At 41.4% G+C, this 23,426-nt stretch overlaps 1 protein-coding gene across 3 annotated transcripts in view; it reads right to left on the bottom strand.

Annotated features, from left to right (window-relative positions):
• Positions 1 to 23,426, bottom strand: part of ankrd28b (ankyrin repeat domain 28b) — a 252,341-nt gene that overhangs the window by 30,707 nt on the left and 198,208 nt on the right. For all 3 annotated transcript variants that reach the window (XM_068011757.1, XM_068011764.1, XM_068011748.1), the window contains 8 exons: positions 19,798 to 19,885; positions 16,386 to 16,500; positions 15,275 to 15,494; positions 13,324 to 13,411; positions 13,145 to 13,228; positions 10,445 to 10,590; positions 5,876 to 5,958; positions 2,602 to 2,684 (listed from right to left, as the gene is read on the bottom strand). In XM_068011757.1, the coding sequence (XP_067867858.1) occupies positions 2,602 to 2,684; positions 5,876 to 5,958; positions 10,445 to 10,590; positions 13,145 to 13,228; positions 13,324 to 13,411; positions 15,275 to 15,494; positions 16,386 to 16,500; positions 19,798 to 19,885 (907 nt within the window). The remainder of the gene's footprint in view (positions 1 to 2,601; positions 2,685 to 5,875; positions 5,959 to 10,444; positions 10,591 to 13,144; positions 13,229 to 13,323; positions 13,412 to 15,274; positions 15,495 to 16,385; positions 16,501 to 19,797; positions 19,886 to 23,426) is intronic.

Below are 23,426 nucleotides of genomic sequence, written 5' to 3' on the forward strand. Positions count from 1 at the left end.
GGATTGGTGTACTAGAATAAGGAAATCTTGCTATAATTGTGTAGGATTTTGGTGAGACTACACCTGGAAAACTGTATGTAGTTTTGGTTTCCACATTTAAGGAAGGCTATATACCTGCATTGGAGACAGTACAGTGAAGGTTCACTAGATTAGTTCCTGGGATGAAAGGGGTGTTCTATAATGTTCTAGAATATAACTAGGCCTATATTCTCTGGAATTTAGAAGCATGAGAGGTGATTGCATTGAAATATAAAAGTTTCTGCAGGGACTTGAAGGGTAGAGACCAAGAGGTTGTTTCTCCGGGCTGGGGAATCTAGAACACGGGGACATAGTCTCAGGATAAAGGGGTGTGAATCTTTGGAATTCTCTACCCCAGAGGTTTGTGGATGCTCCATTATTGAGTATACTTAAGGCCGAGATAGACAAATCTTTGGCCTCTCAGGGAATCAAGGGATATAGGGAGCGGGCAGAAAAATGCTGAGGCAGAAGATCAGCCATACTCGTATTGAATGATGGAGCAGGCTCAAGGGGCCATATGGTCTATTCCTGCTCCTATTTATTATGTTCTTATGCTCATCTACACAAGGGCTGTGCGGTGTTCATTGATATCTGCACCGTCATGAACAGACGCATCTGTGACAGGTTGATTGGTGAGGACAAGATCAAGCAGGTTTTTCTTACATTTTTATATGGACATCCAGAGGCTTTTGATAAAGTCCCTCATAAGAGAATGTTAACTAAAGCTGAAGCTCATGGAATCAAGGGCAATTTATTGACCTGGTTAGTAATTGGCTGAGTGGCAGGAGTCAGTGTAGGGATAATGGTACAGGTACAGAAAATAATCAAAAAGCCTAATGGAATGCTGTTCTTTATATCTAGATGACTAGAATAGAAGGGGGTATAAGTCATACTTCAGCTGTGTAAAGCCCTGGTTAGACCACACTTGGAGTTCTGTGAACAGTTCTGGACACCACACCCTAGAAAGGATATAAGGACCTTGGAGGAAGTACAGAACAGATTAACCAGAATGAATCCTGGACTCCAGGGGTTAAATTACAAGAACAAACTAGGGGTATATTCCCTGGAATTTTGAAGATTAAGGGGTGATTTGATCAAAGTTTTCAAGATACTATGAGGAACAGATAGGAGAAAAACTATTCCTGCTGGTTGTGGTAGTAGAAATTTGCAACTCTCTTCTGCAAATGGCAACTGATGTTAGATCAATTGTTAACTTTAAGTCTAAGATTGATAATATCTTTGGTGAACAAAAATCGAAGGAATTATGGGGCAAAGATGAATATATCGAATTACATCACAGATCAGCCATGATCTCACTGAATGGCAGAATTAGCTTGAGGGGCTAAGGAACCCCTGTTCCTAGTTTCCTATCTGTGGAGAGAGGAAGAGAGTTAACATTTCAGTTCAATGACCTTTCACCAGAAATGGAAAAAGTTCATGTTACAGAGGCAGGAAAAAAGGGCATGGGGGTGTGGATGGCGGAGAATAAAAAGGTATGTGATAGGGTGGAAGGCAGGAGAGATTAAATGACAAGAGGAAATAGGACAATAGGACAATAAACAAAAGATGGGTGTAAATGGGAATGGCATCACCAACAGCTGCTGTCTGAAAAAAATGGGGGCCGAGGTTATGATCTGAAGATAGACCATTTGTTTGCCTACTGTCCAGTTTTGTAAACGTCTGTTGTAGTGAATACATTTGGCGAAAGGAATTTTTGTAATCATGCCTATTGAGAATGAGCTGGTTATTGCAATTGGTCAACGATGGATTTTTTTTTCTCTAAACCTGCAAACCACTTTATTCTTCCCCAAAAACACCTGTTCTCTGACTTCTACCTCTGGCTGAACACTGGAATTATGTTTCTTCAAATAACTGTTAATAGATTTTAAATATTCATTAGATAAGATTAAACAGCTTTGAATAAAGGCTGCGTTTGTGGACAATGCAACCACTAGGTGGCGCACTAGGGGCACATGCACAAATGCAGCCTGGACTGAAACGTCACTGTTTGAGGCATCTCAGGCAGCTGCCAGTAATAAAGATGGCGCTGCTCAATTTGACACAAAGAAAGCGAAATGAACCCAAACCCCCTCAATAGTTGCGATTACTCCCCACAACAGTACCCCGCTCCTTCCTGCGATTGCCATCTTAATTGCCATATTCAGTTCCCTGCTCCGTCCCATGGTCGCCACCCCCTCTCACGCCCGCCTACTCACCGTTCCCTCCTGTTGCTCAAACACAGAAATATAGAAAATAGGGGCAGGGGTAGGCCATTCGGCTTCCGAGTGCTCGCTGTTCCATCCTGCTTCCGACTGCTTGACACTCACTCCCACCACCCCTCGGTGTGTGGTTACATCATAATGTGCAGACCTGACGTCATTACTTAGTGACATCAGTGCGCACATGCGAGGATTCATATTAGCAAGCGTTCGGATGCACTGATGACGTCAGCAATCGCTCTGCACATGCTCTGCACTGTCAGGAGACACTTCATAATAAACAGACAGAATATCTAGCTTGAAGTCTGCCTTTACAAAAGTAGGACATTTGATTGTTTCCCCTCAAAAAATTAAAAGCACTTACGTTTGCAATGAAGTATTTGTTGAATTTATGAGACTCCTGTCAGTAATCTTCTCCAGTATTAACAAGGCACTAGTTTCATGGCCCTAAAATACAAGAGAAAATGCTGATATTAAAAAAATTGTAAATCTTATATGCAAAAACAAATGAAATTGTGGCATATATGAACTTCTCTCAGATTGTTAGAATGCTTAGGTGTTTTAAGGAAAGATGTCGGGCAACCAATCAGCAGTTTTTAATGATCTATTTCTCTCTATTTGCAATAAGTTCACCATCATACAAACCTGAGGTGAACAAGTGTACCTTCTCAAGCTCTTCCACAATAAGTAATGCTGTGCAATTGGTGCAATTTAAATTGGGCAATCATCAATATCTTTCTCAAGTTATAATACATTACATAATTCATCTCACAGACTGTCTGAAGAATTATCAAATTTACTCAATTTAGTCAAGAAAATCTGTTGCAATTGGCAGCCCTGAAAATGTCAGGTGTTTCTTCAATTCAGCTTTTTAGTCACCATTTCAACAATTCCCTACCCTCATTATTCATTTTCAGTTATCTTCCTTAACTTGTCAAGTTTGGAACAAAAATGACTAATCACTTCCAATGGAATGCAGAACAGTAGTCACTGAGAGTGAGATTAAAGGCGTTTTAATCTGGAAAACACTACAGTTCACTGCTCCCTCCCAAAAATGGAATGATCAACTCAGAGAACTTAAAATTATTCTAATATTCCACACCCCACCAGGAACCACTATCCAATTGGTAAAAGCATCTGAATTTCATTACCAGTTTAGAATTATGCATGACTACTTCTTATAGGTATAGGCTTCTATATTATTTGAAGAAGTTTAACTTCTATGCTTAAATAAATATTGTTGTTATCCCATTTTTGGGAAAGTGAGGAGGAAGAGACAGCAAAAAAAATGCCCAAGAAAATGATAATGCTGCACAGCATTTTAGGTTATAATATTTCCCACTTGCCAGTGTATAAAACCTTATTCTGAACTATACATTAGGTGTATGATTAGAAGAGACATCAGCACCTTAACTGTAACAATGAAAGTAAGATAACACAAACCAAATCAGCTCTAAGCAGCAATGTTCTGAAAAAAATCAAGACAAAGGCCATACAAGAGTTAACATAACAACATAGGAAATGGGACCAGAAGACCATAAGGCCCATCGAGCCTGCTCCACCATCAAGATGATCACGGCTGCTCTTTGGCTTCAACTCCACTTTTCTGCCCGCTTCCCATCTCTTGATTCCCTGACAGACCAAAGATCTGTCTATCTTAGCCTGAGATATATTCAACGATGGAGCATCCATAACCCTCTGAGGTAGAGAATTGCAAAGATTCACAACCCTCTAAGTAAAGAAATTTCTCATCTCAGTCCAAAAATTGATTGGCACCTTATGCTTAGAATGTACCCCCATACTCTAGATTCCTTAGCTAGGGGAAACAACATCTCAGTATCTACCCTGTCAAGCCCCTTCATAATCTTGAATGTTTCAATGAGATCACCTCACATTCTTCTAAACTCCAGAGAATATCGACCCCATTTACTCATCATCTTGTCATAGGACGACCCTCTCATCACAGGAACAAATCTAGCGAACCTTCACTGTACTGCCTCCAATGCAAGTATAGAAGTCAAACTTCTTCCAAGGAATGAGAAAGATGATAGTATAGTTAATGTAAAGTTCCTTTTTCCACTTTTGAACAATATTTGATCCACCCGAAAGTGTGCAGCACATTAATCCTTCAAGCTAAAATAGTTTAAATGTAAAAGTAGAAGATTATACATGCATTTAGGTTCAAAAAGTTCAGATACAAATTTGCTCAAATGATCATTCAGAACCCTGCCAGGAGTTAGTTGTTGCATCAAAGGCTTTAGTTTTCAAGTAGATATGGGTGCTTCCTAATTGCTATTGCCATAAAAGGTAATGACTATAGACAAGAGCACCACGAACTCAAGGTGGGAGAGTGGTCTTGGTCTAGCAGCATTTGAGACCCTAACACCATAAACACACACTCCATTGAATACTAAACTTGACCGACCCATTGAAAATCCATGCCACTAACAAGCAGCTCTGCTTATTCCTGTATCCAAGCTATGAGGGGGAAAATGAAATTTATTCAATCAACAGGCTGCAATAAGCTGCTAGCCTGCTGTCAGCCATGGTTCAGTGGCTCTCGCCTCCGAATCAGAAAGTTAGGGAGTCAAGTCCCCTCCAGAAACATGAGCACAAAATACTGGCTGCCATTCCAGTGTAGTACTGAGGGGATGCTGCACTGTTGAGGGTGCTGTCTTGCAGATGAGGTATTAAACTGAAACCCTGTCCGCCCTCTGACAAAGGATCCCAGGCCATGATTATGAAGGGGAGCAGGGGAGTTGCCTGTGTCCTGGACAATATTTCTCTTTCAACCTACATCTGGTCATTATCATATTGCTGTTTGTGGCACATTGCTGTGTACAAATTGGTTGCAAAGCACTTTGGAGAGTCCTGAAGTTGTGAAAGATGCTAAATAAATGCAAGCCTTCTTTTCATCTTGACACCTGCAAAATTTTATAACAATATTTTTTTTTTAAAAAAGAGGTAGCCCCTTAATTTGAAAGTGAAATGATTCTGGTTATCAGGATGGACCATGGCCTTACTGAGGGGATTTACCATTATACTTAGCATTTTGCTGACGCAGTCTCAGCTGCAAGCCACCACTCAACTGTGGCAAATTCAATTTCCAAAGCTCCCCTTACCTAGTCTCTTTCAGATTCATTGCCTTGCTGTCCCCTTCTAGCACACAAATGATTTGACCACAGGTCAACGAGCACAGGGGTGATGGGTAAACGGGACTTGGTGTGAGTAAGCATATGGCCAGCAAATTTTTGGATGAATTCAAGTTTACGGAGGGTGCAAGGTAGGAAATTGGCCAAGGCAGCATTGGAATAGTTAGGTCTAGTGGTAACAAAGGCATGGATGAGGGTTTCAGCAGTAGATGAGTTGATGCAGGGGTGGAGAAAGGCAATGCTGTGGGGGTAAAAGTAGTCAGTTTTGGTGATAGGGAGGATGTGTAGTCAAAAGCTTAGCTCTGGGTCAAATAGGATGCCAAGGTTGCGAGCAGTCTGGTTCCACCTCAGATAGTGGCCAAGGAACACAAATTACAATTGCATATTTAACTCACATAACAAAATGCTGAACACTTGCTGATGATCAATGCTATAAAACTGAAAAGTTCTGTTGCGTAAATAAGATTTTTAAAGTTTGACACTCACCTTGTTACAAGCCAAATGGAGAGCTGTATTCTTGTTCACATCCTGCAGGGTGAGGTTGGCCTTTGCACTGCTAACTAATACCTCTAAAATAAAACAGAAAATACACTTTATTTTAAATTTCAGCACAAACACTGCATTAAAATGAACACCCCACTAATGTTGAAGTTCCATTCATCACACTGGATTTTGCCTTCTATAAATAGAAATTGTCCAATATATGGACAAAAGCACAATGCGTTCAACACTGCAGTGTGCCTATTGCTGGCTGTCGTGGTCAGTTTTCAGACCCGGATACATATGATCTAGTTAATATTTACTACAGAGTGCAATTTAAAAAAACTTAATAGCTGTCAGTTTATAATAAATATTTATTAATATATAAATTTCTACCCAGTAAAGAAGTATAATGGCATGTAAGGCTATTCAAGAAAAATACAGATTCACAAGTTATGCATTTTGCAACTGCAGTCTCATAAGAATCATAGAATTGTTAGAGCACAGAAGGAGGCCAACTGACCTGTCAAGTCAGCTTCTCCAATCTATCCACGTAACTGAAGTCCCTCATTCCTGGAACCATTCTCATAAATCTTTTCAGCACCATCTCTAAGGCCTTCACATCCTTAAAGTGTGGTGCCCAGAATTGGACAGAATACTCCAATTGAGGCTGAACTAGTGTTTTATAAAGGCTTACCTTGCTTTTGTACTCTATGCCTCTATTTATAAAGCCCAGGATCCTGTATTTTTTTTTTAAAAACGCTTTCTCAACCAGCCCTGCCACCTTAAATATATCCCAAGGTGTCTCTGTTCCTGCACTCCCTTTTGAGTTGTACCCTTTAGTTTATATTGCTTCTCCTCTTTCTTCCTAACAAAATGTATAACTTTGCATTACTCAGCATTAAATTTCATCTGCCGCATGTCAGCTCATTGCACCAGCATGCTGTGTCATCTTAAGTCAATCACAATCCTCCTCACAGCTCACAATACTTGCAGGTTTTGTGTGGTCTGCAAATTTTGACGGTGTGTCCTGTACACCCAAGTCTAAGTCATTAATATACATCACAAAAAGCAATGGCCTTAGCACAAACTCCTGGAGAACCCCATTGCAAATATTTCTTCATTCTGAAAAACATCCGTTCATCACTACTTTCCATTTCCTGGCCTTTAGCCAATTTTGTATCCATGCTGCCACTGCCCCTTTTATTCCATGGGCTTCAACTTTGCTGAAAAGCAGAAGATATGGCACTTTACCAAATGCTTTTGAAAGTAAAGTGAAGTTAAGTAAGAAATGCAAAAAGACCACAATTCTGAAGTAACCTGCTTGTTTTCTAAGTGAAAAATTTCAGTAAGGTTCAGGTAATTAAATTTTGTTTTTCATTTGTTCATGGGATGTTGGTGTTGCTAGCTAGGACAGCATATACTGCCCATCCCCAATTGCCCTTGGTGGTGGTGAGCCGCCTTCTTGAACCGCCGCAGTCTATGTGGGGCAGGTACACCCACAGTGTTTTTATGAAGGGAGTTCCAGGATTTTGACCTAGCGACAGTGAAGGAACGGTGATATAGACCAAGTCAGGATGGAGGGGAACTTGCAGGTTGTGGTGTTCCCATGCATCTGCTGCCCTTGTCCTTTTAGGTGGTACAGGTCGCAGGTTTGGAAGGTGCTGTCTAAGAAGCCTTGGTGCGTTGCTGCAGTGCATCTTGTAGATAGTACACACTGCTGCCACTGTGTGTCAGTGGTGGAGGAAGTGAATGGTTGTATTTGGGGTGCCAATCAAGCGGATTGCTTTGTTTTGGATGATGAGCGTCTTGCGTGTTGTTGGAGCTGCACCCATCCAGGCAAGTGGAGAGTATTCCATCACACTCGTGATTTGTACTTGTAGATGGTGGACAGGCTTTGGGGAGTCAGGAGGCGAGTTACTCCAGTTCACCTTCTGGTCAATGGTAACACCCAGGATGTTGAGAGTGGGGGATTCAGCGATGGTAATGCTATTGAATGTCAAGGGGAGATGGTTAGATTCTCTCTTGTTTGAGCTAGTCATTGCCTGGCACTTATGTGGCACGAATGTTACCTGCCACTTATCAGCCCAAGCCTGGATATTGTCCAGGACTTGCTGCATTTCTACACAGACTGCTTCAGTATCTGAGGAGTCGCAAATAGTGCTGAACATTGTGCAATCATCAGCAAACATCCCCACTTCGGACCTTATGATTGAAGGAAGGTCATTGATGAAGTAGCTGAAGATGGTTGGGTCTAGGACACTACCCTGAGGAACTCCTGCAGCGATGTCCTGTAGCTGATATGATTGATCTCCTACAATGACAACCATCTTCCTTTGTGTTGGGTACGACGCCAACCAGCGGAGAGTTTTTCCTGATTCCCACTGACTCCAGTTTTGCTAGGGCTCCTTGATGCCATACTCGGTCAAACGCTGCCTTGATGTCAAGTGCAGTCACTATCACCTCACCGCTTGAGTTCAGCTCTTTTGTCCATGTTTGAACCAAGGCTGTAATGAGGTCAGGAACTGAGTGGCCTTGGACGAACCCAAACTGAGCGGCACTGAGCAGGTTATTGCTAAACAAGTGCCACTTGATAGCACTGTCGACGACGCCTTCCATCACTTTACTGATGATTGAGAGTAGACTATGGGGCGGTAATTGGCCGGGTTGGACTTGTCCTGCTTTTTGGGTACAGGACATACCTGGGCGATTTTCCATATTGCCGGGTAGATACCAGTGTTGTAGATGTACTGGAACAGCTTGGCTAGGGGCATGGCTAGTTCTGGAGCACAAGTCAACAGTAGTATTGCTGGAATGTGGTCAATGCCCAAAGCCTTTGCCGTATCCAGTGCCTTCAGTCGTTTTCTGACATCACACGGAGTGAATCGAATTGACTGAAGTCTGGCATCTGTGATGCTGGGGACTTCTGGCTAAAGATTGTTGCAAATGCTTCAGTCTTATCTTTCGCACTGATGTGATGGGGGTGCCCATCACTGAGGATGGGGATATTTGTGGAGCCACCTCCTCCAGTTAGTTGTTTAATTGTCCACCACCATTCACAACTGGATATGGCAGAACTGCAGAGCTTAGATCTGATTCGTTGGTTGTGGGATCGCTTAGCTCTGTCTATCGCATGCTGCTTACACAGTTTGGCATGCAAGTAGTCCTGGGTTGTAGCTTCACCAGGTTGACACCTCATTTTAAGGTATGCTTGGTGCTGCTCCTGGCATGCCCTCCTTCACTTTATTGAACCAGGGTTGATCCCCCGGCTTGATGGTAATGGTAGAGTGGGGGATATGCCGTGCTGTGAGGTTACAGATTGTGGTTGAGTACAATTCTGCTGCTGCTGATGGCCCACAGCGCCTCATAGATGCCCAGTTTTGCATTGCTAGGTCTATTCAAAATCTATCCCATTTAGTACGGTGGTAATGCTACACAACACGATGGAGGATATCCTCAATGTGAAGTTTGTCTCCACAAGGACTGTGCGGTGGTCACTTCTACCAATATTGTCATGGACAGATACAAATGTGACAGGCAGATTGGTGAGAATGAGGTCTTGTTGGTTCCCTCTCCACCTGCCGCAGCCCCTGTCCAGCAACTATGGCCTTTAGGGCTTGGTCAGTAGTGGTGCTACTGAGCCACTCTTGGTGATGGACGTTAAAGTCCGCCACTCAGAGTATATTCTGCGCCCCTGCCACCCTCAGTTCAACATGGAGGAGTACTCATTCATCAGCTGAAGGGGAACAGTAGATGGTAATGAGCAAGAGGTTTTCTTACCCATGTTTGACCTGATGTCATGAGACTTCATGGGGTCCGGAGTCGATGTTGAGGACTCCCAGGGCAACTCCCTCTCGACTATATATCACTGCGCCGCCATCTCTGCTGGGTCTGTCCTGCCGGTGGGACAGGACATACCCAGAGAAGGTGATGGCGGTGTCTAGGACATTGTCTCTAAGGTATGATTCCGTGAGTACGACTGTCAGGCTGTTGATTGACCAGTCTGTGGGACAGCTCTCCCAACTTTGGCACACGCCCTCAGATGTTAGTATGGAGGACTTTGCCGTGTCGAAAGGGCTGGGTTTGCTGTTACTGTTTCTGGTGCCTAGGGCAATGCAGGGTGGTCCGTCCAGTTCCATTCCTTATCGCCTTTGTAGTGGTTTGATACAACTGAGTGGCTTGCTGGGCCATTTCAGAGGGCATTTAAGAGTCAACCACATTGCTGTGGGTCTGTAGTCACATGTAGGCCAGACCAGATAAGGACAGCAGATTTCCTTCCCTAAAGGACATTAGTGAACCAGATGGGTTTTTACAACAATCGACAATGGTTTCATGGCCAGCATAAGACTGGCTTTTAATTCCAGATTTATTAATTGAATTCAAATTCTACCTTCTGCTGTGGTGGGATTCGAACCCATGTCCCCAGAGTAATACCCTGGGTCTCTGAGTTATTAGTCCAGTGACAATACCAATATGCCACCATTTGTAATCTGACAGGCAGCAAAGATTCCGGCATTGATTGTAAAGTGCACCATTTCCTTGATAAAATGACAAGATGTCAAATAATATCCTTACCAACCGCATTAGTCTGCCCATTCTCAGCTGCCATCATTATTGGCGTTTTCCCAGTTGAATCTGCAGTATTTACTTGAGCATTATGGCTGAGTAGAAGTTGTAAACATTCAACATGATCTGTGAAAGCTGCAGCATGAAGAGGGGTTCTGTTGGAAATAAAACAGCTAAGTTACAATTGTTTAGTGACTTTTATTCTGTTTCCTTCAATTTTAGAAAGGATAAATCACTTGCTGGGTTACATTTCAAATCACTGCATTATTCCACACACAAAATATCTGAATACGGTTTAAAACAGCTCATCTCTTCCAAATTCCCTATCGGTCTATTACAAAATTAGTGAAAATAAATCCAGACAAAAGCAAGGAAAGGATGTAATTTATATAGCTCTTTATGAAGTCCCTCAGAAAGCCTCAATCAATTACATTGAAAGTATCAAATATGAGCAAATCACAGAATATTGCACACAGTAAGATTCCAGCAATGAAATAAATTGTCAGTAAGCTGTCTTTGATGGTGTTGAGGGAGGAACATTGTCCAAAAGACATGGAGGATTTTTTGCTGCTCTTCAATTAGTAACCTGAGTCTTTAAAGACCACTTGAATCATTGGAACAGGGAGACATATATATTGTCTTATCCAAGAACTGAAAGTAGCTAAGTCATGGTCCAGATGGAACACATCCTAGGTTGCTGAAAGAAGCAAAGGTAGAAAATAGCAGAGACATTGGTCACAATGTCTCAATCCTCATTGGATACAGAAGTAGTGTCAGAGGACTGGTAGGAGTGGGGGGTGCTAACGGGTCGCTTCAAGAAAGGATCATCACCCTAACATCAGCAGCGAAGTTACTGGAAACCATTATCAGGGACAAAATAGACTTTCATTTGGAAAGGCATGGATTAATCAAGGAGAGCCAGCCTGGATTTGTTAAGGGCATAGCATGTCTGAATACCTTGACTGAATTCTTTGATGAGGTAACAGACAATGCTGATAAAGGTAGATGATGTATATATGGACTTTCAGAAGGTATTCCACAAAGTGCCATACAGAAGGGACTTGTTAAGAAGATGGAAGCCAATGCAATTAAAGGGGGGGGGGGGGCGGCATGGATGGAGGTATGAATACAGAATTGGCTCAGTGACAGGAAGCAGACAGTGGTGCTGGATGATTGTTTGAGACTGGGAGGTGATTTGCAGTGATGTTCCCAAGGGTTAGTTTTGTGTCCGTTACTCTTTAATTTTCATAAATGACCTGGACTTGGGCGTCGGGAGCAGCATTGCCAAGTTTGCAGATGATACAGAACTTGGCAACTTAGTAGATAGTGATGAGAATAGCTGTCGACGTTGGATGACTGACAGGCTAGTGAAATGGGCAGGAGCATGGCAGATGACGCTCAATGGAGAGAAATGTGAAGTGATGCACTTTGGGAGGACTAATATAGAAAGACAATATACTATATTTGACACAATTTTGAAATGTTTAGATGAGCACACAAACCTTGGTGTCCACATACATTAATCCTTAAAGGAGGCAGGGCAAGTTGATAAGGTGTTTAAAAAAGTATATCGATTATTTGCGTTTATAAATTGAGACATAAATGATAAAAGCAAAGAGATCATACTAGAACTTTATAAATCACTGGTGAAGCCTCAGCTGGAGTTTTGTAAACAATTCTAGGCACCGCACTTCAGGAAAGATGTAAAGGTCTTAGAAAAGGGTACAGAGGAGGTTTACCAGGCTATTACCAGGATGAGGGACTTCAGTTATGAGTTCATTGATTTAAAATCAGTGACAAAGTAGAGATGAAGAGAATTTTTTCTACTCAATTGTCAGGATCTGGAATGTTCCATCTGAAAAGGTGGCCCAAGTTGGTTCCATTAATAATATAAAAATAGATTTTGACAGGTACTTGAGGATGAGGAACTTAAGAGTTACAAACAAAAAGTGAGGATGTGGGCCTAAACACAGCTGATCTTTCAAAGAGCCAGCACAGGTATGATGGGGTGAATGGCCTCTTCGTCATGTACATTTCTATGATTCTATGATAAGCCAGCACCTCCAAAAATGCTGTACTCCCTCAGTATTGCACTGAAGCATCAACTTATATGTGCTCAAGTTCTGCTTTGGAGCTTAAGCCTACAACCTTTTGACCCAGGCAAGTGTTGCCAACTGAATAAAGATTACATTTAAAACAATGAATTCTTAAAAGATTTACATTATGTGCTATATTCTGAAATGACAAATATTTAGTTATTGAGCCAGAAGAAATGTAGAACTGTGCACTGACACTACAAACAGTGTCATTGGAATTTTTCTAATGTCTGAATGCTGCATGCATCTAGAAAAAACAGTTGGTTAAATTCATGCTGGCGCTCAGATGTTCTTGACTCACCCTAAACACATTCTCATAAATTCACTGACCAACACTCGTCCTCGCAAAGTAAAAGTTTTTACATACTATATTGGATTATGTCACTAATTTGAACTGGCATGGCCCTTTTTGAACATTTCATATCCCCTCAGACTACTAGTGCTGGTTTTCCTTTCTGCTTAATCTTTGTGAGGAAGCACTTTGAGAATCTAACTAAGCAAAATGGGGATTGGTTGGTGTACTCTGTTACATTTAAAAGACAATAGGATTCATTCTGTTTTCAATGGCATATGGGGATTAAAAGCAAGAAAGAAAAGGTTAACATTCCATTACCTTCCTTTTCCATCTGTAGAGTTCACAATGCTAGCACCCAGAACATCTATTAACATTTCTGCAGAACCTTCATTGTCATTTATCCTGAAAAGGGAAAAGAAAGTGTCTGTTAAAAGATACACGTTTACTTGGATGCTTTGTCATAATTCAGATTATAATCACTATGAAAAAAGACTTACACAGCACAGTGCAATGGGTTAAAAGTGTTGCCTTCCAGTTTTTGAAAAACCTCCTGTTCCAGCAGAAGTTCTACACAGGTATCGTGACCTGAAGAGAAGAAAACTCTTTATACCACTTTGTACTTTCACACTTGTTTCAGTAATGTGCATAAACGCTGTAGTGCTCTCTCAAGCAAGCACACCAGAAATGAAAAACATTTAGTAATAAAGAATGCCTTGCAGCATTGGGATTTTCTCTACTTTGACGATGCTATACAAATGCAAGCTATAGTGTCAGCTGTATAATTATACATGATCTGATTCACAGTCTTATTTCTGGCACATGGCATTGTAATGATAGGTTCATTCAAAACTATTTGTAGTTTTAAGCTCGGATCAAATATCAAAACAAAAGACGAAGATTGTGACATTAAGCTATTATTTATGTATTTCCTGCAGGACTATGGAGTAAAAATAAAGGTACATCACTGACATTGTTATAATATAACTGAAATGTTACTGATATGTAATAACTGAATGTTACAGATATGGCAAAGGATCAGATGTCAATATTGATCAACAATGTCCAAAAAAATGTTTCATTTCTTACTCTTTGATTGGCTATAACTGACTTTCTGTTGGGAAGATGGAAAATCTCTGCAATAACAATAATGATCTGCAGCAAAGTGATTTCAGATAGCAGTGGCGAAAAGAAGCCAGAGGTTAGCTTTGTTCTCCAGAAAGATCCTAGAAAAGTGAGTGGCTTTGGCAATGGAAAATGAGGACTTACAAGAACTAGTAATACTTGATGTGGTCCACTTGGACCTTGTGATGGTGATCTAGTAAACCAGTTGTGTGCCAGATATACTCAAATCTGCACCCCTTGTACTCGAAGGGGAAAAGATGAAGTCATATGATGGGAAAATGCAGCTGTTAGTAACATGGGGCAGTGTTTCTTTTTCTTGGAGAAGACAAAGAAGTTGGGTTTGAAGGGAGACATGGGTGGTGAGGGATACAAGCAAGTGGTTGGAGATGGCTTTTCCTGTGATCGGGACCTTGAGAGTAGAGAACAGGAGTAATAATGAACACATTTATTCAAACAGGCAATGCGACATTTAGTTAATAAAAACAGAAAGTGCTGGAAATACTCAGCAGGTCTGGCAGCATCTGTGGAGAGAGAAGCAGAGTTAACGTTTCAAGTCAGTGACCTTTAGTTTCTTGCTAAATTATAATGACAGCTTTAATGGTATTTTCTAATTGATGGTTCCTTGATAACACAGGTTCACAACACAGTTTAATCATTTTTATGCTTCTGTGGACAATATACCATTGAACCAGTTTGTAATATGCCTAGCTTTTTTTTGTCTATATAGTGACCATGATAATAGCCAGATAAGGCAACTATTCAAATTCTATCCTTCTGGTAGCAAGGTGGTGCTCAGTTTTGTGCAGTTCTTTAAAATACCTCTCAAGATATGAAGAACAATTTGGAGGACATGTTGCTAATCATGTGCAAAATTCATAAGCACTAGATGGAGAGTGTTAATTTTGGTAGTTCTAGAGTAATTACATTTGAGGTAGGTGAGCAAGCATGCAAAAGTTCAGACAGCAAAACTGAAGAAAAAACACTACTTTCTAATTGGTGTTTAATGGCACACAGCATGGAAGTACTATGCTGTGATACAATTCATGATTCTTTTCAAAAATCACAGAGCAAGCATTAGAGAAGTGGTAATCAGAAGCAAAGTGTCAGAAGGCAGCTCTGGAAGGTTCCAGAATAAAGGCAGCAATGACATTTAATTAGAACAGGTAACTTGCTTGTACTTTTAGAAAATAAGGGATGGAAGTATGAATGCAGAAATAACAATGCATATACTGTATACAGGAACAATTCTTGCCTTTGGCTTTGAATGTAACCTGTAAACCAACACAACTTCTTTGTAAGCCACAGATATAAGTTGAATTTACTTACCATTATAACAAGCCCAGTGCAGAGGTGTGTAACCATGATTGTCTGAAACTGCAGGAACAATATCCATTGAGGATGCAGCTTGAAGCAGTGCTCCAAGTACTCCTACATGCCCGCAAGCAGCTGCCAAGTGCAGAGACGTGCGACCCTTGCAGTCGCGAATTAAGAAGTTAGCATTGTGTTGAAGTAAAGCTTCCACACACTCTTCATGACCAGTTACTGCCTATAAAACAAATTTTTTTTTAAATAACTCTAATTGTATGTTATTACATATAAAATTGTGTTGCTTCTGAAGTAGAGGATGAATAATAGTCTCACAATGTATCCAGCTGTTATGTGAATATATTCACTTTAACTCACGTAGCCACATCAGACATAGTTTATCAAAATTACCAGCTATAAACAAACCACAGTCTGCTGTGTTTACATTTCTCTACTAAGTGAGCAATGTACTTTTGCTTATTCTTTCAAAAATAAAATTCACCTGGCTATTCAGTTCTGTAGACGCACAGCAACATAGTCTGAAGTTTGCTCATGGCTCAGGAACACTGCTTAACTTCAAGCAGTCTGTGGACTGGGTTACATGCAATTGGTTCCATGTTGCCTTTATGCAAAAATGCTGCCAACAGTTGATATTAAATTGATTTGCTGACAAGGTATATACTAACTAAGAAAGCAAGGGCTACTTCAGTGTTAGACCTACTATACCATAAGATGGTTTGCAAATGTGAAATGGACAACTGCTATATGCAACATTGCTGCTCACATCAGTAATAGAAACCATGTTGGCTTTTTTTTAAAAAACGTTATAAATCATGCATTTTCTCAAAATAGATAGTTCCAGGTTTCTAGACCTATCGCACCTTAAATATTCAGAATATATTCTTAAAGCCAGTGTGCAATACAGTTATAATGGAACCATTTATATTATTCAGTTTATTACTTCTTTGCTTGTTCATTCCACAGCTAAAAAAAAGTTAGAATTACATAACATGCATTAGTAGCTGAGACTGGGTTACATTATTATTTTCAATTTTATGCAGCAACTAGGTCAGCTTAGATTAGTTCATATTTATACCACAAATTAAAAGCAGAATCATCAAAAAGCACTCACCCCTCTGTGTAATGCAGTTCGCCCCCATTTGTCTTTGGCATCTACATTTGCTCCCTTAAGAAGAGAGCATACACAATCCGTATGTCCGTTCAAAACTGACAGCATCAGAGGTGTTCTACAAAAGAGAAAGCAATTCAAACTATCGCTATATCACATGTTTACATTGTGTTTGCATGATTTTTTAAAAAGCAAATATTCAATCTTCATCCGTAAGAAAACTAACTCAATTTATCTCGTCTTATATTTTGAGTGTATATGATGGATACCAGTAACACTTAAAGTAAAATGGACAACAGGACAAAAAAGTGAATTTAAGAATAATGCACTACTGCAGAAATATTCCTTTTAATTTTAAAGTTTATAAAGCAGCTCAAATGTACAACAGGTAAAATATTCTTTCTTTTGGGCCTCCTTATCTCGAGAGACAATGGATACGCGCCTGGAGGTGGTCAGTGGTTTGTGAAGCAGCGCCTGGAGTGGCTATAAAGGCCAATTCTGGAGTGACAGGCTCTTCCACAGGTGCTGCAGAGAAATTTGTTTGTTGGGGCTGTTGCACAGTTGGCTCTCCCCTTGCGCCTCTGTCTTTTTTCCTGCCAACTACTAAGTCTCTTCGACTCGCCACAATTTAGCCCTGTCTTTATGGCTGCCCGCCAGCTCTGGCGAATGCTGGCAACTGACTCCCACGACTTGTGATCAATGTCACACGATTTCATGTCGCGTTTGCAGACGTCTTTATAACGGAGACATGGACGGCCGGTGGGTCTGATACCAGTGGCGAGCTCGCTGTACAATGTGTCTTTGGGGATCCTGCCATCTTCCATGCGGCTCACATGGCCAAGCCATCTCAAGCGCTGCTGACTCAGTAGTGTGTACAAGCTGGGGATGTTGGCCGCCTCAAGGACTTCTGTGTTGGAGATACGGTCCTGCCACCTGATGCCAAGTATTCTCCGGAGGCAGCGAAGATGGAATGAATTGAGACGTCGCTCTTGGCTGACACATGTTGTCCAGGCCTCGCTGCCATAGAGCAAGGTACTGAGGACACAGGCCTGATACACTCGGACTTTTGTGTTCCGTGTCAGTGCGCCATTTTCCCACACTCTCTTGGCCAGTCTGGACATAGCAGTGGAAGCCTTACCCATGCGCTTGTTGATTTCTGCATCGAGAGACAGGTTACTGGTGATAGTTGAGCCTAGGTAGGTGAACTCTTGAACCACTTCCAGAGCGTGGTCGCCAATATTGATGGATGGAGCATTTCTGACATCCTGCCCCATGATGTTCGTTTTCTTGAGGCTGATGGTTAGGCCAAATTCATTGCAGGCAGACGCAAACCTGTCGATGAGACTCTGCAGGCATTCTTCAGTGTGAGATGTTAAAGCAGCATCGTCAGCAAAGAGGAGTTCTCTGATGAGGACTTTCCGTACTTTGGACTTCGCTCTTAGACGGGCAAGGTTGAACAACCTGCCCCCTGATCTTGTGTGGAGGAAAATTCCTTCTTCAGAGGATTTGAACGCATGTGAAAGCAGCAGGGAGAAGAAAATCCCAAAAAGTGTGGGTGCGAGAACACAGCCCTGTTTCACACCACTCAGGATAGGAAAGGGCTCTGATGAGGAGCCACCATGTTGAATTGTGCCTTTCATATTGTCATGGAATGAGGTGATGATACTTAGTAGCTTTGGTGGACATCCGATCTTTTCTAGTAGTCTGAAGAGACCACGTCTGCTGACGAGGTCAAAGGCTTTGGTGAGATCAATGAAAGCAATGTAGAGGGGCATCTGTTGTTCACGGCATTTCTCCTGTATCTGACGAAGGGAGAACAGCATGTCAATAGTCGATCTCTCTGCACGAAAGCCACACTGTGCCTCAGGGTAGACGCGCTCGGCCAGCTTCTGGAGCCTGTTCAGAGCGACTCGAGCAAAGACTTTCCCCACTATGCTGAGCAGGGAGATTCCACGGTAGTTGTTGCAGTCACCGCGGTCACCTTTGTTTTTATAGAGGGTGATGATGTTGGCATCGCGCATGTCCTGGGGTACTGCTCCCTCGTCCCAGCACAGGCATAGCAGTTCATGTAGTGCTGTATAACACCGGTTAACACATCATCTAATTATTGATAAGATCTTTGTGTTTCACAGATAAAGTCCATCATTGTGACCCTGTACCCTTTCAAATCAAACATTTAATATGATTTAGGATTATAAAATGCTATGAACTGGTCATGATGCTCCACATTAATCCCTAACTTACGACTGAGCTGAACTGTAAACCAGCTGTCAGCATATGCAGTTTTTTCTTTGATCATAAAACTGCTATCTAAGCTTTCGGCATTTCCATTGATGCATCTAAAAATATAGACACAGCAACAACAACGGTCACAAAACAATAATATGCTGCCAGTGCCACTTTCCAACTACTGCTGTCCCATCAATAACTGAAGCAGTTTCCTAACCTACTTGGCAACGGCTCTTTACACAGTTTATAAACACATCAAAATGTAAAATAGTCTTCTAAAAATATGTACATGTGCCAACGAACACAAATGATTTGAGATTACAAAGTATATTTCTTTTACAAATGTGTCTGACCAATCATTTCAAAACCTGTAACATATTGCTATTTATATTTAATGGAAAGGATTACCAGGTGAATAGACAAAGGTACATAACTGTTCTACTTTCTACAGCTTGTTTTTCTCCTTCCAAATCTCTACCTCATCCCACCATTTTCCTGTCTTTCCTATCACTCCTCAAGCTGTCAATTTTTTCCAGTACAGTTTCCAAAGTGCCAACTTCCCTCTTGGCTCTTTGCCCGAATGACCATTCTTTATGAGACAAAACAGCAACGCTGGCAAACTATTTGATTGCGAGGGAAGGGAGCATCGCATCTCTCTCCTAACAGCCATGCATATGCACTTTCAACAGGGCTCACTGAACTATATTTTCATTAAGACGCCAAGATAATTTTAAACACTCCACACCCCCACCCCACCAGACATCTGCTAACTCAGCATGGACCAGGGTTCAGACATGATTTATTGCGGTCTGTATTGCTCAGTTACTCACAGATTTCATCAGCTCAGCTATCAAGGGAGCATAACTAATTCCTTTAATCAGTTCTTAGCTGCAAAGAATCTTTTACTGAACATTTATAGTAAAAGCAGATTTGCGCACCAAATGTTGGCCTGCCACAAACTAGAGTGGATTTTCAGTGTAAGCTTAGACATTAGATACATATAACCAGTGGCCATAAAGAGAAAGCAGTTTAGATTAAATATACCTTTTCTTTTCTCGCATAGTAACATTCTCCTTAAACATCAATATTTAAGTCTACAATTCACTTCTACTGAGTACTTTTATTTACCCTATACAAAAATTACATATTTTTCCTATCGAAAATGCAGTAAAAATATTTTACTCACTGTCCATTTCCATCTTGAATGTCCACTGCTGTGTAGAGGTCAGTATTACCTATTAGGAGCCGCAGGCACTCTGAGTGGCCATTTGTTGCTGAAAAATAAAGAAAACTATTGAATGGAACAATTCATGTGCAAAACTTAGTATCATTCTCAACTCAAAAAAATTGCTACAATGTCCAGCTCCATTCACAACTTGGAAAATGAAGCAGCCTAAAGCAGACCTGGACAACATCCAGACTTGGGCTGACAAGTGCCACAACATTTGAGCCATGTTAGTGCTGGGCAATGATTATCTCCAACAAATGAAAGGTCCAACGACTTCCCCAGACCTTCAATGGCACCGAGTTCCCCACCATCAAAACTCTTTGGGAAAGGCAGAGGCTGGGAATCTATTTCAAGTGACTCACCTCCTGACTCCTCAAAGCTTCTGCACCATTTTACTAATGGAATATTCACCACTTTCCTGGATGGGTGCAGATGCAACACTGAAGAAGCTCATGACATCACCCAGGGCAAAGCAGTATTGATTGGTTCCCCCACCTTAATATCCACCTCCCCTGTCACTAGCACCAGTTCAATGTGGCTACAGTACATACCCTCTCCAAGATGTAATGCAGCAATGCACAAAACACTTTCCAACCCTGTTATCTCTCATGGTATTTTCATTGACCTGGCTTGTCACATTTTAAAAACAGCAACATTTTGAAATAATAGCTCTGCGTTTCACTTTAAAATGGTAATTATTTTATTTAAAAAAAGTTAAGTTCTGTACCTCAATGCTTCTTAAATGGAGTGCTGTGCAGTAAAGGTCAACACTTCATCAAGCAAAGAACATGTTCTTCGAACTGGTTGAATGAGTCCATACTTTAAGAGTATCTTAATTTGGATCTTCAGCAAGCAAATATAGCTAATTCAGATATAACTATCGTTATAATTAAACGGTTACAGATCAAATTAGTATGCGAAACTAGAGCATGGCTACCCGGCCCGAACCCAACAGGACCCGAACGACATGTGTCGGATTCGGGTCGCTCTTCCGGGTCCGGCATTTGGGCTTGGGTTCATTCGGACACAGTGACAGCCAGGACGTCAAGGCGGGAAACACTCTGCACTAGTCTGTAGTGAGCGATTCCATCCAAGGTGGAGCACAACCTCTTTAATGTAATCAACTTTACTCCGGTGGTCGGTGCGGGAAAAAAATGAAAGGACTCAGGCCGAATGTGGTTCTGTTGAGCTTGGGTCGGGTTTAATTTGCAGACCCGAGCAGGCCTTTATGCAGAACCCAAAAGTCCTTTGCCAAATTCTAAGCAACAGACAGCGTACAAATTGCCACTTCTTGCTTATCCTGCTCCCTCCCATAAAATTTCGTTAACGGGGCTGGCCAGATATGAACTAGAGCTACAAAAAAAACCTGAAACGTTTGAAGAATTGTAAAAATTTTAGGATTAAAACAGCATAGGTCCACTGAAACCTGTGATTATACTGAATTGGCTAAGACCCAAATGCACATTTTTACTGGAAAATGCCCCTATTAAAGAATTTAATTGTGGATATTATTTTCTTGTTTTGTATTTTAAGCTCCAGAAATGAACAATTTAATCTACATGCTTTTTTAAACTACATTTACAAAAGAAAATTTTGTTTGCGATTGCCTGGTTTTAAAAAAGGCAATATGAATTTTGTTCCATGTGTAGGTAATAAAATACAGGTCTGATTACGAAAATAGTTATAACTTTAGAAGTTTATCTAAACATATTTTATAAAGATATTTTATTTTTGATCACCTGGTGCTTGTTGGACATTACTACATTAAGAATTTTCTATGTTTGGCTATTTTTAGCACTGGTGAAATGCAGATTTAAAGATTGAAGGAATGTGATCTTGTATTCAGAGTTCTGTTGGGTCAGGGAATTGGGTAGGAGGAAGAAGACTTTTATTAACTACTACTGCCCATGTTGGCTGGGCTTATTTCCCTTGTCTACTCAGAGTGCCTCTCGATTGCTGCTCTGTTTATTCCTCCTGAAATGTAGTTTTAGTAGGGGAAGCGCAGCTAAAATTGCGTGAGGGAGGCTGCACTTTACTGGGATAAAAACAAGAAATGCTGGAAATACTCAGCAAGTCTGGCAGCATCTGTGGAGAGAGAAACAGAGTTACCGTTTCAGGTCAGTGACCCTTCTTCAGAACTGACAATTATTAGAAATGTAAAAGATTTTAAGCAAGTAAAGCAGGGGGTGGGGCAAGAATAACAAAAGAGGTGTTGATAGGACAAGGACACAGAGCATAACTGACCAGAAGGTCATGGAGCAAAGGCAAACGGTATGTTAATGGTGTGCTGAAATACAAAGCGTTAGTACAGAGAGGGTGTGAATAGACTGTAAAGCACAAAGCACTCAAAGCACAAACAAACATTTAAAAAAATTTTTAATGAACAGAAACAGTGGGTAAGCACAGTAGAAACAAACTAAACATACTAAAAAACCCAAAATAAAATAACCAAATAAAAAAAAGACCTAAAATAAAATAACCAAATAAAAAATAAATAAAAAAATAACTAAACATAAAAAGGTGTGTGGGGGGAGGAGATAGGGCCTGTCATGCTCTGAAATGATTGAACTCAATGTTCAGTCCGGCAGGCTGCAGTGTGCCTAATTGGTAAATGAGATGCTGCTCCTCGAGCTTGCGTTGATGTTCGCTGGAATACTGCAGCAATCCCAGGACAGAGATGTGAGCATGAGAGCAGTGGGGGGGGTGGGGGTTGAAATGGCCAGCAACTGGAAACTCGGGGTCATGCTTACAGACTGAGGGGAGGTATTCCGCAAAGCGGTCACCCAATCGGCGTTTGGTCTCCCCAGTGTAGAAGAGACCACATTGTGAGCAACGAATACCGTATACTAAATTGAAAGTAGTACAAGTAAATCGCTGCTTCACCTGAAATGAGTGTTTGGGGTCTTGGATAGAAAGGAGAGAAGATTTAAATGGGCAGGTATTACACCTCCAGCGATTGCAGGGGAAGGTGGAATACACCATCTTACAGTTATAGTGAGAGCTGCATTGGAAAGCTTTTGAATTATCTTCAGTTGGCTGATAGACTCCACACCTGCATCAAAGTGTTTGATTATAGCTTTCACCATTTGTCCATCATAAAATACGGCCGAGATTTCATTAAATCCTTCATGTTTTCTGTAATGTCTTTTGCTATGAATATGAAAACCGTGCACATGGAAGAGGAAATCTGGGGACTCCGTTACGGAGTAATGGATCTATCTTGGAGAAGGGGAAAGAGGAGGTTGGCTGGTACTGGAGTTTGCACGCTTGAATCTGATTCTGGGGATACTGGAAATGGAGGCAATGCCAAATTTGGAAGTAGCAGCTCTGGGGGAAAGACAGATTTGTCAACTAACTGGTGGAATTCATAATTTGAGTCTTGTTGAGAAGCTGGCCTGGTCTGGAGATTGCTTTACAAGTCTTTGCACTACCACAGAGACACTGGGCTGGATTTTGTTCTCTCCCAGGTATCAGATTCTGTGGTGTGGAGGGCCTGAAGATGGCTGCCATGGACCTCAACACCAGGAGGGCCCGGCCTGATCCTCCCGGATGCAGCGAGGCTCTGTGACAGCCCCCCCACCGCTGGG

This window comes from Heterodontus francisci, chromosome 2 (genome assembly GCF_036365525.1).
Source record: "Heterodontus francisci isolate sHetFra1 chromosome 2, sHetFra1.hap1, whole genome shotgun sequence".
Lineage (NCBI taxonomy): Eukaryota > Metazoa > Chordata > Chondrichthyes > Heterodontiformes > Heterodontidae > Heterodontus > Heterodontus francisci.